General features: G+C 49.7%; 1 protein-coding gene across 1 annotated transcript in view; it reads right to left on the bottom strand.

The window, feature by feature from the left end:
* LOC126354568 (uncharacterized) overlaps positions 1-15,017 on the bottom strand; it is a 1,114,027-nt gene that overhangs the window by 1,081,749 nt on the left and 17,261 nt on the right. Inside the window, exon 2 of the mRNA XM_050004313.1 lies at positions 2,483-7,313. Coding sequence (XP_049860270.1) covers positions 2,483-7,313 — 4,831 coding nt within the window. The remainder of the gene's footprint in view (positions 1-2,482; positions 7,314-15,017) is intronic.

The raw sequence follows: 15,017 nt of genomic DNA, 5'->3' as shown, positions 1-15,017 counted from the left end.
AGTACCTATCATCAAATAAAAATTTTGAAAATCAGAACTGTTTCAAATTTTTGTATCTGACTTCTCTCTGAGTGAAACAAACAAATCGTGCGTCACTATTTATTCAAAACAATGTAGTACTTCAGTCTGATTTGTGACATGTGGGGGATTTACACGAGCCTTTTTCATGATAGAAGTTCACGCGAACATCGTTTCGACATCAGAAGTAACAAATGAGCCGTGTGTGTATTTTTTTTTTTTTGGACAATAACCATTCCTTTCAACCGTCAAAAAAAAAAAAAAAAAAAAGCACAACGCGGAAAAACTGAAAAGCTCAGTATCAAAAACAAGAAAACTACTTCAGGCAGTCGTAAGCGAAACGGTCCTGTAGATATACTTGGTACAGAGAAACCACACATGTACTAAATAAAGCGTATTATCTATTTATACGAGCGTTAGATGCTCGTGATTCAGATTCAAGAAATATTCGCAGTTGCAAGGTAGAAAATACTGATTTTATGCATCACCTGTGATATAGTCGTAATCGTTAGCTCTAACTATGAATAACATGAACCTCATGTGGAATTACTGCAAAACATTTACAGGTTAGATTTCCGCACGAGATGAGAACACTCGCTGATATCAAGAGAAAGCGCGAGCAGGAATGTAGTTGGAACGTCACCCTCTGGAAAGTGACAGAGATCCGCACAACGATGCGACATTGTCAGAAGACAACGCAAAGACTATGGCGCAGACAAAATCATACGAGCAGCTTAGTCTTGTATCTGAAAGAAGTAATGGAACGAATGTGCGGAACAAACGAAGCTCAGAGCAGTGATGTAGAGTGGAACTACGAACTTGAGGCAGGGGAGAAGCACTCGTGTATGCCACAAACTGCGCACTCGAGTAGTCAGCAAAGCTACTTGAGAGCAAATACTTCGGCAGTAAGCAGTGAGCGAGAGCGACCGAGGCGGCTGGTACAGTGATTACTACCTGGAGTTAAACACGCGTGGACGCCGCCAGTTTTGAGCACCATATTGCACTAGAACTTCAGTACAAGTCTGCTGGTATTGTCATCGGGAAGAAGTTAAGGAACAAAGAGTGTCTCGCGGAGCGGTACACATAAAGTGAAAAACACCCTTGCATAATTCCAGCGCGCTGGGTATAGTGGGACAGAAACACATTTTTTGACTGTGATGCAAAAAGAAATAGCCAGAGTTGCAATTCAAATGGATGGTTATTTAGTCGGATACTGGTTTCGGACTGTGCCCATTTTCCAAGCAACCAATGTTTACAAGTATAGCGTCCGTCAAAAACAGTAATAAATAAATTGCGTACATATATGTACGGTCCCAGTTAATGTTCGTTAACGAACATTAGTTGGAATCATACACATACGTGGCCACTTTACGTACTGCAGTTTTGGACTGACATTTTACTTAACAAACATTGGTTGGTTTGAGAATGGGCGCAACCCGGAACGTCACCGACTAAGTAAACATTCATTTTAGTTGCAACTCCGGCTGCCTCGTTTTGTATTACAATGAAAAACGTACGTTTGCAAGTGACTTCACGTGCAAGTAGGTATTGTGCGAACCCTTCAACGTGGCAGCTGTAATTGGATGGAGGATTCGAACTAGGGCTGCACAATGTGCCTTCATAGGTCGGGCCTGTTGTACTGGCTCGTTTACTGCACTGCCAACCCCAGAGAGTAACGGAATGTTTCGTGTTATGCATTGCGCTCGTATTTTTTTTTTTAATGTACATATTTGGAAATGAGAGGAGAAGTTACTGCAAGTGATTTTGGGAGATCACAGAAACCTAAGTCAGGGTGGCCGGACGCAGGTTTGAACCGTCTTCCTCCCGAATGCGAGTCCAGTGTGCTGACCACTGCGTTTCTTCGTTCGGTATTTCCAGTGTGCTGACCACTGCGTTCCTTCGTTCGGTGTTTCCAGTGTGCTAACCACTGCGTTACCTCACTCGGTGAGACAATTCTGCTAAGTGAATACTGCACGTGGACCGGAAGAATGCAATTAGAATGGAAACGGTTCCATATTGCGCACGCTGCACGTGGTAAATAGACAGCATCGTCACTTTCCGTGCTCGACTGTCAATCACATCGTTACTTTGATCGACGCATATTTTTTTGTTTATTTGTGCCCACAAACTACTGCCACGTTGAACTGGCCGCGTTATACCCGTTTGCATACACGAGAGAGCTCTGTACTCCAATCGTCGGAAGAACGGAAGATGCCGAAACAATTGTATACAGACGCTCGGGTACCAACAGATCTGCACAGACGATCTGGTGTGCCAGGTGAGAGCCAGATAGATAACAGTAGCGCACACACACAGAGACGCGCGCCCTACACGAAGAGGATGGCAAGCAGGAAGGAGAGGCCGGCGAGCAGCACGCCCACGGCGGCCAGCATCTCGGTGGAGTCGCGGACGGCTGCCTGCGGCCAGAGGAGCCAGCGCCGCAGCGCCAGCCCTTTCTGCTCACCTGCCTCGGCCGCCGCCGTGGCACGCGCCACCTCCAGGTCTGCCTCCTCGTCGCTGGCGCCCGCCCCCGCCACGTCCGGCACCAGCTGGTCCCGACCGCTGTCTTCGTCGTCGTCGCTGTCGTCCTTCTCGCCGCTGCGCCGCCGCCGCCCCTGACGGACGATCTCCGAGATGAGCACGCTGCCGTCGCACGACAGGTTGCGGATTTCGCAGCTCTCCTCGGGCGGCAGCCGCAGCTCCACCGTCGCCGTCTCCGTCGCGTGCTCGGCGCCTCGGCTCCCGCGGTGCTCTTCGGCTTCGTGTCGCGATAGGATGTTGTGCAGCAGGCTGTGGTCTGCCGGAGTGGAACCGACCCCGGCACTCTCGTCGAGCCCGCCCGAGGGAGACCTCTGCGAGCTGCCGGACTGCGCCGGAGTCGACCGTCTCTCCTTGACGGCGAGGCTCGCCACCGCTTTGGGCGACTGCAGAGGCGGTGGCGCCGCCAGCTTCAGGTTGGTAGCGGAGTCGCCCAGCTGCTTCAGCTCGCGGTCCAACTTCTCACTCGTCGCCCGCGCCTCGTGCGCCAGTGCGCTCAGCAGGTCCTCCAGGTTGTTCTCGTCGACCGGGGCTCCGGCGTGGCGTTTCCCCTCGGTCGCCGGGGGCGGTGGCGTGTACGGAGGTGGCTTGCCGAACGCGAGCCTCGCGCCACTAATATCTTGCGGAGACGGGCTCTGTTTCGCCGACTGTTCGGCACTGCCGCTCGCGGGCACGAATACCCTGAGACGCTGTTGCCAGCTGCGCCGTCTCGCTGCCGCGTCTTCCAGGTTCACCCGGCTGTCCGTCAGTGTCTCGGTGCTGGTACTCGCACCTGCGGCCGTGGGAGTAACGTCGAGCATTGCGCGCTCCACCCAGCTCGCTGAGTTGTAACGTTGGTGGTGGCGGTGGTGGCGGTCGTGGTGGTCACACTGCTGCGCTGAGAGGCTGTTCCGTCTGCCGTCGCTACCGGGATCACTCTGCTGCTTATTCACTGGCGAAGCGGCATTCCGCATTTTAGAGCCTCCGACCACTGCGTGGTTTCTACCCTCGGCAGATTTTTCGGCCGATTGCAGTGGGTCCGACAGGTCGGAGAGACTCTGCGCCTTCTCGAAATCTCGATCGTTTGGAGCCGAAGGTACGCGGAGCAGTGTGTCTCTGTTCACCAACCCCATAAGGTTAGCAGAGAGAGATCTGACGGCACGCTTTTTCTTCTCGTTTTTCGTATCATTCGATGGGAGCCCTGCAGCATCCTTGTGCGAATCCTTCCTCAAATTTCGATAAGCGAGGTCGTCTTTGACCACGTCAGGTATCTTCTTGGATTTAGAAGCAGGTCTATAGCCAGTAGGTGGAGCATTCTCGGAAGGTGTAGCGTGTAAGTAGTCACTGTTCGGAGCCGGTGTTACGGGTCCCAGCGGTATGCCGAACGGTGGCTGCGGTTCGACGACACGCAGAGTGTTGTTGGTGTGGCGTATGTTGCGGAAGACGACGTCGTCCAGTGTCGTGTCTGGGCGTCCGCCGGCAGGAGGGAGGTCTGTCAGCCCGGCCAGAGCTGGAGTGGCTTGAATGTAGCTGCTGAAGTCTTGCGGGGATGCAGTGGCGCTGCTGCGCTGTTCCTTGGGGTTCAGCCGGCGGTACGCCATGTCGTCCGTCACGATGTCGGGCACACCGGACTTGCGGGACCCTGGTGCTCTCCGCCGCTGCCTGCCGCCACCGAACTCGTTGTCCCCGTACGCGGAGTCGTGGCCGTAATTGTAACCGGAGTCTGATTCTGCTCCACGACCCCACGGTGTGGCCACGGACACGGGTGCATCGCCGTTCTGTTGGCATCGCTGCTGTCGTTGCAGCTGCTGCTGACGTGCCACAGCGGCATCACGCCTCTCTGCGCGGTCTAGCAGGTCGTCGTCTCCCAGGCGCAGACTGTTGTAGATAGCCTCCAGTTCCGAAAGGGCGTCCTCCAGATTGGTCGATCTCCTCTTTTTCTGTGAATTCGTGTCCTGGGCATCTTCAGGGCCCATCCATTCTGAAGCTTCAATACTCGATGTGGAACTCTGTCTCGAGAAACGTCTCTGTGGTGGAGCAGGAGGATTAGGTTTCGTCTGATTTTTCTGTACAGTGGCATCTCTACCTTGAGATGACCCACTGCGGTCTTGATTCTCGATGTTTTCCAGCACCATGGACAGGGGCCGAAAGTTGTTTGATGGGGATGTATCCTTCTTCTTCTGCCCATCTGCCCCATTGGGACTTTCCAAACTGTCTTTAACTGGACCATTGCTGAAAATCTTGGCTGGCTGCACGGGACTGGCGAGATCTGACTGGCCACTGAGGGAACTGACTGACTCCGTGCTGCGTGAAGGGAACGATGCACTTGGCACTCTGAGCTTGAAAGACTTGTCCGGCGTCGTCCTCTCCCTGTGATGTGGGCTATTTGACCTGGACCGGTCACTCCTGGCAGCAGACGATGAAGCCGAATGTTGCAAAGGTGGTTTGGCGGAAGCAGATGCCTGTTTCCGTTGTCTTCCAGTAGCTGCCTCTTGCTCCTTCTGGCGCCAGAAGTCTGTCGCATTGACAATAGCGGGATGACGACGAGGTTCGGACAGCTGCTGCTTACTGGTGGGCATCGTAACAACCTGAGAATCACTGAGGTACGGTTGTTCGTAACTGCCACTCGAGCCATTGTACTGTACGTGAATAGGCCTGCGACTCCTTGGGTACTGGTCGGCAAAGTACTGTACTTGTTGGTGAGACTGCTGAGGTGCTACATGTCTCGAGGTGGCAGTGCACTGTTCTGTGGGTGTGCGAGGTACCATTCTGTGGCCGACATTCTGAGGAGACGGCAAAGGTCTCAGTACTCCGGGACCTCCGTTGCCGTCCGGCGTCACAGAGTTGGGCCGCGGTCTCGACGTCGGTGTAGGAGTAAAGCTCTGCAACCTCTGCTGCTGTGGCGGTGGATACGAGACTGCAATTTGGTTGTCAGAGCCGGACCTTCTCTGGTAGCCACCACCGCCCACCCACACAGTGCCTAAAGATTGCAAATTGGAGCCGTGTTGGGCCGGTTGGAAGTACTGTCTGAATCTCTCGTGCGGCGCGTAGTCCGTCCCACTCTCAAACGCGTAGGACATAGGCCGCGGCACGTCCGGCTGCCCGCTCGGCCCGGTCGGCAGTTTCCTCTGCGGATCGCGAGGAGGTGGAGGTGGCGGCCCCTGTTTGAGTGTCGGGAAAGCAGACGACTGTCCGGCGTGCTGGTGTTGGTGCTGCTGCTGGTGATGGTGTCCGGGGTGGTGGTGATGGTTTCCGACGGAACTGGAGCGCGCGGGTAACAGTCCGGTAGGTCTCGCGATGGGAAACTGAACGATCATAACGTCGTCGGCACCCGTCACCGTAGTCGGCGCGCTCAGCTGCGTAGTCAACTGGTGACCGTGCGACGGTGCCGTCGCTCGGTGGATGTTGCTGTCGAAGGACTGACTGCGCTGCTGCGCCTGCGGCTGCTGGTGGTAGGCGGCGGCGCGGCCGTAGATGTTGTCGTGACTGCCGGTCTGCACGGCGTGGTGCCACGCCGGCCTGGAAGTGCCGCCGGCCGCGGAGTGGTGCTGGGCGAGCAGCAACGACTCAGCAGACGTGCGGACGGGCGAAGGTCCGCGCAGCACCCTGGCCGAACCGCCGACCGGGCCGCGTCCCGGCGGCAGCAGCAGCGACGCCTTGATGCCACCGCCGGACAGTGCGCCACTCGGCGGGAAGGTCGCCGCGTCGGCGGGCGGCGTCACGGGTTTGAGCAGCTTGGGCCGCACCAACGGGCTGTGCGCGGGGCTGGGCGTCGCGGAAACGGCCGGCGACTCCAGCTGGTGCTGCTGCCAGCGGCCCGCCTCCAGCCGGCGGATGTAGCGCTCGGTGCGCGCGCTGCGCGACCGCTTGCTCAGGGACAGGCTGTCGTCACTGGAGCGCGGCGGCCGCTGCTGCTGCAGCTCCGGGCCGGCCTCGTCCGAGCTGGAGTCGGCAGCGGACGCGCGAAGTCTGCTCGCCTCCACCCGCGCTTTCACTAGGTCGCGCCGGCCGCGGCGCGTGGTAGTCGCCGTTCCTCCTGCCCCTGCTCCCCCTCCTCCTCCTCCTCCTCCACCACCTCCACCTCCACCTCCTCCTCCGCCGCCGCCTCCTTCCACGGAGCCCGACCCACTAGACTCCTGCCTGTGGTGCTGCTGCGTTTGCTGCTGCTGTGGCGGCTGCCAGTCTTTGCTCGAGGACCGCGACGACAGGGAGTCGCCGAGACGCGGGGACGCGTTGCCGTTAACGTCTTGCGGCGTCAGCGAAGGAGACACGGCCGGCACTTGCTGCTGCAGCTCTATCTCGTTTTCGCGCTCGTGCTGCTCGTCCTGCTGCCGCTGGTCCAGTTTGTGCTGCTGCTGCTGCTGCTGCGGCTGCGCCTGTGGCGGGTGCGGCGGCCGCGCCAGAGGGTTGACGACGACGTGGTCGAACGTGCCGACTAGCTTTTTCTTCGTCGAGCCGTGCTTGGAGTCGCGGCGAGAGCGCCGACGCGAAAGGAAGCCGCCGCGCGCGTCCTCGTCCTCGGAGCTGGTGTCGGGGGGCGTGTCCGGGGCGTCCGACTTCTTGCGGCGGCGGCGGAAGAGGCCGCCCAGGGACCAGCGCTTGCCGGAGCCGGCGCCGCTGGCGGCTGCGTCCTTCTTGGCGTCGGGCAGCAGCTCGTCCGAGGGCCGGCGGTGGCGCGGCGCCACCGGCTGGCCGAGCGCCGCCACCTCGACGGCGCGGTCCATGCTGCGGCTGCGGGGCGCCGACAGCGGGCGCGCGCGCGGCACCGTGCTCACGGTCTGCGGAACCCAAACACCGGACACTGCACTACACGCCGCACTCTTTGCTCATAAATACTTATGTTCGCCAATGCCACATCTCGTTCCGTGGATTCATGTCAGTTACTCGGTTTCGACTCTAACGAGTCACCATCAGAACTTGTTACGAAAGTATTACGTCAAGTCGTCATCTAGTGATTCCTTTTTATTTTTTAAAGTACGATGCGTTAGCAGGCGCGCTAGTCGGTTTTAAGTGACCCCGATGAGCGCCAAATGGAGACCTGACGTGTTTCTATCGTGGAAAGAAACTGATTCTGATAATGACTCATTAGGCTCAAAGCGGACTGATATAAATCCACAAAAGGAGATCGAGACAAACTTGAATAAAAAAATTAAATACAACGCATGCTTCAATCACACACTATCAAATTTCATGCTCACTGCTTAAACTATCCTGAATTTACAGGGTGTCCCAGAAATAATGATTCATATTCGGACATATGACAGGAACGACCATCAGAAGCAAGAGAATCTAGGAAACATAGGCTCTAAAACGCGTACATCGAGACCTGTGAGCACTTGTTCATCTTCGCTACTGTGGAACACATCTGTCCTACTGAAGAAGTGCTCACAGCTCTTAAGGTGTGCATTTTAGAGCACGTGTTTAATAGACATTTTCGCTTCGAATGATCGTTCCTGCTCGACCCCTGAATACTGACCATTTCTCCTGCGACGCCCTCTATTCGGTGGATCTTCTAAAACTTGCATCCCATTTTGTTTCGCGAACTCTTCAGGATATCGAAGAGAGATTTTCGGCACGTGAAGGTACTCAAAGCTACACGCAAAACTGTTGCATATGTAACCTATTTAACTAATGTATCAAACGAGATAAAGAAGCAATGATGTTTTTTTAGCGGAATTATATACATTTGGTAACGGCAGTCGAAAGATCTTCAGAACACGGGTACAGTGATATAACGCTTGTGGATGTTGGCGTCGCAAATCCTCGCAAAAATATCCGAAAAGTGTGCTCAAATTGAAAGACGAGGCACCGTAAACACCGCTCTCTGGAGCTCTCGTGCCGTGCTCCTTCACTGTATCAAGCCTTTCGAGTGTTTTTTTGTTTCCACAAAAGCTGTTCACTTACAGATAAGTATGTACTCATTTGAAACAGTTTTCAGATGCCCTTTCTGATACGCTAGAAGTTAGCATGTAGTTCCATCTACAACAATCGTAGCTAACACATAAGTAGGGTCGAGAGGAAACACATTTCATCTTAGCAGCATTGGCCTTCTTCTTGTTGCATGCAAAGACGCAGCTTGACATGAGAGTACGAATTGGCGGTGTTTGTACTGCAGCCGATTACGAACGTCTTGCCTTTCACCTTACCCGCATTACCCGGATACTTGCGTGCAAATTCCGATGCGAAATTTGCGAGAGTTATGACACTGTACTCGTGTTTTAACAAGCTTTAGAATGCCGTTAACTGTATTACATCGTTTTATTAAAAATACTTTCTTAAGTACACATATCTCTTCAGGGCTTCCATTCACATTTCTGCTGAGAACTGCATAAATACGAAACACATTACTTAAGTCAATGGTTGCAGTTCGGTCGGTACCAGAGTGTTACAACAAAACTACGTGCACCTCTGCCTATTATGATTCGCTGAAAACATCGTTTCGGTATCTCGAACCGTTAGGAAATAAGAGGGGTGCTAGCTTTAGGTGCTGCATTCTGTAGTAATAATAAAACATCACAGTCTCCTATTAGACGAGGAAGTGGAGGCACATGCTGGCCGTGATTTTATTTAAGCACGTTACGTCTCAGGTAGTTGGGGCGAAACAAACTAGCGTGGTCAGGCGAAGGGGATCTAAGTTCTAATCTTGGAGAATGCGTCCATCATCTTAATCATTAAGCCACCTCACTCGGTTTGTAATTCGGTATGGGGAGTGTGACACAGCTTAAAAATTCTGTATATAGCGAACACGTTAATTTTTTCAGATTAGTTCAGTTAGCCGTCAGTAGGTTAGGGGACTGAATCTGAATAAACCAGACTATTAACTACTTGCGTAATGAGAACCGTCACAAGAAGTGACATGTGGCTAGACAGCATCGTTTACAACACTATGAGCATTCCGCAGAGGTTCTAAGTGATCCATACTTTGTGGTGAATTCTTCAGTGGCACCTTTAGAGATGCTACGGCGGAAATATTCCCTCATCCTTGTATAATTCATGTAGTGTCCCGTCGCTTATGACACGGGGGACGACGAGGTGTGACGTTCTCACCTTCCTTCGTTGCAAGTGAGCCTAGCGCCAAGTTGTTTCGTGAGCACTATGCTGTTCCATGCCACCATTTCGTACAAGTCATGCTGTTTTGTAATTAATTAACCAAAATTATCGTCGAACAGTATTACAACGAACGCTCCTGATGCCGCCACTTGAAGTTTTAGTTATCAGACGTTCAATTAATCCTTAACGAGGCATGGTTGCAGATGCGTAATCCGATTGAGTTCATTTGCGCGTCGGTACAGGTGCAAACTTTCAGAGATCGGATTAGAACCCACGACACCATTGACTGACTTACTATGGCACGTCGCATCTTTCTGGGTGAATAACTCGTGGAGAACATAATCAGACCCAATATCGTAACGCACGGTTACATGTAGAGAAAATACTGACAAAATTTGAGGCCACTTGCACTTTAATTGGAGTTGGAAACCTCTCGAAGCAACAACCATCTCATCTGCGACTGCTGTGTCATCTTATTATTTACAAATAATTTAAATCATGTATCGCTCCTTCTCAAGTGCCAGCATAACTTCACGCATAAAGTACACATCAGTCATGTAAAAAGCGACTATTTACGCGACAAAAACGGTACTAAAAGAATGTCGTAACGTCAGCTATCACGGGAAATCCACAGAATGAGCACACATTTAATTAACACAATAATTCAGCTGAGCTCGTGTGCATTACCTCGTGTGGATGTCAGCAACAAGAGTGTTTCGGGCCGCGGCAGCGCTGACGGATAACCTTCTGCCGACAGGTACTGTTAGGGCGTCAGACCCGCACCACTATTCCAAAGAAACTCACGCTCTGGATTTTTTTTTTCATGTCTTCGAGAAAAATAAACTGTCACAGCATTTCCACTGGATTTACAGAGAGTAATTTATGTTAATTAAAGCGCCTCAACAAATTAAGTGAAAGTACTGCCGTAACTGAAACTTGTTTTACTCGTAAATATTAGCGCAAAGAGAGCTACACTTAGACACGAGGAACAGCTTATGTTCTCATTCAGATACGAATCATTTACACGCATCTGTGCTAGGTACAGACTATCCAAGCTGAGAGACTAACTTGACGCATAGTTTTTTCCTCCGCTTGCTTGTCCAACAATGCCATCATTTACCTATAAAAGAAAAATTATGTTCATATAGAAGTCTGTATCTCTGCCCTTCGCTTTGTGTAACTGCTGAATACTTTACCATGTATGTATTGACACGTAGCGTTTACGGCGCAAACTGCTGAAAAGTATCAAGCTTGGCTCACATCAGATCGCACCGTGCAAAGCTGCGGGATATTCGGCAGTGAACCGGTTCGCTAGGCGGATCTCGGGCGTCCGTAGTGTCCTGGCGCAGAGCAAGGTCACGTGTTCACTTGGAGTCCAATGTTAGCGCGGCGTAGCTCCCTCTGTCTTGTCCAGCCCGCCAGGCAACCTATGCGACGCGTCCCGTTCCAAGCTCTACAGCAGTCAGGAGGTCCAAAGCGGTGGGATCCACTGTTTTGAAACCATCAATACAGTATTGTAGGTCAAGGTCGCAGGCATCACATCGTGCAGCTTTTCGCCCTGGTGGGTCCTCGTTTGCGCGTAATCGACGGAAAAAAAAGAAACGGAATTCCGCCTAATTCTTGTAGCTTTAAAAGAGGAAGATGTATAGAAATGGATTGCGCAGCGTGATGGTTAACTGGCTTGAAATACATTATTTTTAGATCTTTATCGAAATTAATCATCATTTATTCAGTTGATTGGTTTAAATGATTTTTTTTCTATTCCTTTGTCACATCATTTTAATTACTATATCGTCCTTTCAAATGGCTCTAATTTTTTTTCGCATCATTCTTTTTCCAGTTGGAATCTTTGTGCATGTCAATTTAACTAATTTTATTAATCTATCATAATATTTATACATTATAAAATGCCATTCAATCAGTTAAAAACAAAAGACGATATAATCGATTTATACTGACTGTGCAATGCTGTCAAAAATGTAATTTCACTTCAAGATGCTAATTTTCTTGGATGGTAATCGTCAAACAAACACTTGAAACAAAAGTTCTTTTTGCACTGTGGACAAAATAACACAGATGATGTAAAAGAAAAGGGGGGGGGGGGGGGGAGGAGATTATAACTGAACCGATATTCTAGCAAGATGAGGAATAGAAACAGTGAATGCAATGCATGGACGAAAATATGGGATGATGAAATGGACAAAATTAAATCAATTTGAACATGGAAATATTTATAATTACATGCACCAAGGTTCCGAGGAAAAAGAATTGTAGGACGAAGAAATTAGAGCAATTTAAAAATTTACTATGGTGATCAAAATGATGCGACAAAGAAATAGAAAATAATACATTTAAAAAAAATTAATGATTAAAGTAATTTCGACAAAGATTTAAAAATAAAAATATACAAAGCACTTAGTGACATTCGAACCCGCAAACACTTGCATGTGAGGCCTGAACTGTAACTATTATATTACACAACCAGCCTACATAACACTTATTCTCTAAAGCTGTAGAGCAAAATGCTGCATTTCGATACTTTTTTTTCGTTGATTACTCGCTATCAGGGGCCCACCAGGGTGAATGGCTGCAGGGTGTTATAACTGCAACCATAACCTATGTCACCGTATAGCCTGAATGGTTTCAGGAAGTCAGTCCTACCGCAGGGGACCTCTTCCTGTTAGTAAATTTCGGTCTGTCGTGCTTACAAGACGGCGTTTCGAACTTCCCATCATCGATTTGATTCGTATTGACGAAGCGTGCAGAGTACGATTAGGACTCCAACTTCTGTAAACAGGAAGGCGCAACTCTCAACCGTTATACTTTACTCGTATACGGTCACTAATATGCAACGAGTTCGCAGACGAACTAGTAGGTGCTTAGCTTGATGCGTGGTACGCCGCGAATTTGTCGGACGACCGAGAACCGTATATGAATGTAAACTAAGCTTCTTTGGCAATAGACACATTGGAAAAAAAAACTATGGTCATGTAAAAATTCGGCGTTCCTTACATCTGTTGTATGTCGTGATAGTTATTATTTTCCATGTTTCTATGATCAGTATGATCCTGAGTCGGGCAGTGCTGCTTAGGTTTTACATTATAGTTGTCACAATTGTAGATACAATAACGTAAATAAAATGACTACGAAGATTTGATTGAAAGTTCACGTGCGTAGTTCTTATCTCCTTAAGGAAAAGAAAACAAAAATGGTTCAAAGGGCTCTGAGCACTACGGGACTTAACATTTGAGGTCATCAGTCCTCTAGAACTTAGAACTACTTAAACCTAACTAACCTAAGGACATGACACACATCCATGCCCGAGTCAGGATTCGAACCTGCGACCGTAGCTGCAGCGCGGTTCCGGACTGAAGCGCCTAAAACCGCTCGGCCACAAGGCCCATTTCCTTCCACATATCTTCCAATCCAAATTTATACTCCGTCTCTAGTAACTTCATCGTCGTCGTTGGCGGTACCTGAACCCATGCCGGCCTTTGTGGCCGAGAGGTTCTAGGCGCTTCAGTCCGGAACCGCGCTGCTGCTACGGTCGCAGGTTCGAATCCTGCCTCGGGCATGAATATGTCTCATGTCCTTAGTTAGGTTTAAGTAGTTCTAAGTGCAGGGGACTGATGACCTCAGATGTTAAGTCCAATAGTGCTTTGAACCATTTGAACCACACCCGTCGGCGAAAAGAAAACATTTTCTCCTTTTTTCATGTTAAAGATTAGGAAAAATGTATCATTGCGTGGGATTAAAAAACAAACTAACGGGAAGTAGATTCGATCCAGAGACCTAGCATATGAGACTACGTGCTTACTCTCTCGGTTGCGGACCTCGTGAACAGTAGCGGCGCTAAAAAACGTACATCATTAGCACGCCTACAATTTTCAAGGCTAATGTTCTCAAAAACAGTTGAAATTTGCGCCTTGCTATTTACACATGTTGCAGTCTTAGTCATGCCCTACTAACGCTGTCAACATGAACCAGACTGGCGAGGCGAAGTTCGTACCGTCTCCTTGTTAGTCCACTACTTTTACAGAATACGTTAAACACAACGAGGCTGAACCGTACATAAAAGCAACTCTACAAAAGAACCACACCTACAAAGTTTAAAATGCTAACAAGCCTATGGTTGTTACACATCGTTCTACGTTAGCAGTCACTATGTCACCAGTTCATTGCAGGCATTTGTCACCAAAATCGAATAGCGAGAGCATGTGTAAAACGAGCGTTCGCGTTAATAACGACTCTTAGTGACACGTGAAATCCTCTGATTCAATCAACAAGATGTTTCTTCCGCATCGCCTCTGTGTCTCATTCTTCACTGATTGTATGGGGCTGCATTACTGGGAACACGCGTTGCTAACTGTGCTGTTTAAGCCAAACGCAACTCTCGTATCGAAAGCGGACGGGAATTCATTCTGTCCCTGCAACTTCAAACATTTCTCACTGCTTGTCGTAGTACGAAATGGCACATATAAACCGATAACTTTTTGATTTCCTTTGGAAATAAAAATACATAGTAAGGCCGACGTGAGGCTAATTACCTTATGTTGAATTGTAGATAGTTATATGTAGTTACGTGTGCAGTTTTCAGAAGCAGACACAGACTATTCATTGCTAACGGTAAAAATATGTCTTTATCTTTCTCTTATGCGTCTTTGATAGTTACCAGCAATCTCAGCCCGTCAATGCAATGTGGAAAGAAACTTTTGGGAATATAAAAGGGGAAGAGAGAAAGAAATAGAAAACGAGAAACAAAAAAGGAGCACATACAGATCGTATATCTTGCAGTTGAAGGTACTGTTCGCACCCAAGCCTCAGCCTCTCCTGTTAATATTAAAGTAACCACATCATTTTTACCTTGGAAACTCCACATTCTGTAGTCAGAAACACGAACATTAAGTCTGAAAACTGCTCACGTACCTCACAATTTAATTTTCAGTACTTTCTCATGAGGATGTTGCGCCTGTTGGTCGAGAAAATCACGCCATTTGCTTCATGACCTAATACAGCATCGTATCTGCGAGGATGCTGGATGCTGCAGTGCATGCTAGTACGGAGCTGCGAATATTTGCTTCTCTTACAATGATCTCGGGTTGCAAGGTAGCACGTTCTCCTTCCCGTTATGTAACGCACTAAATCCGATGTCCGTTGAGCCTTGCCAAAACATCTGACGGTCTTAGCCTACGTTCACTTTAATGCATTGCTCAGCAACGCGTGAATCGCTTCACTACACTGGTGTGTGTCAGACCGTTCGAAAATCTTCTCATTCTCTCAGGGCAGCGTGAGTAATCAAAAATATTACAGGAAATGGCCAATATCATAAGGGGCGATCAATAAGTTTCCGTTTGTGGGCGTTACTGCAGCGTGTATACAACGTAGTGCGTGCGACTACGATGCAGGTATATGAGCATCGAACGTAGGTAAGC

This window comes from Schistocerca gregaria, chromosome 3 (genome assembly GCF_023897955.1).
Source record: "Schistocerca gregaria isolate iqSchGreg1 chromosome 3, iqSchGreg1.2, whole genome shotgun sequence".
Classification (NCBI taxonomy): domain Eukaryota; kingdom Metazoa; phylum Arthropoda; class Insecta; order Orthoptera; family Acrididae; genus Schistocerca; species Schistocerca gregaria.
The sequence above is the reverse complement of the archived record's forward strand: the minus strand, read 5'-3'. Positions and strand labels throughout refer to the sequence as shown.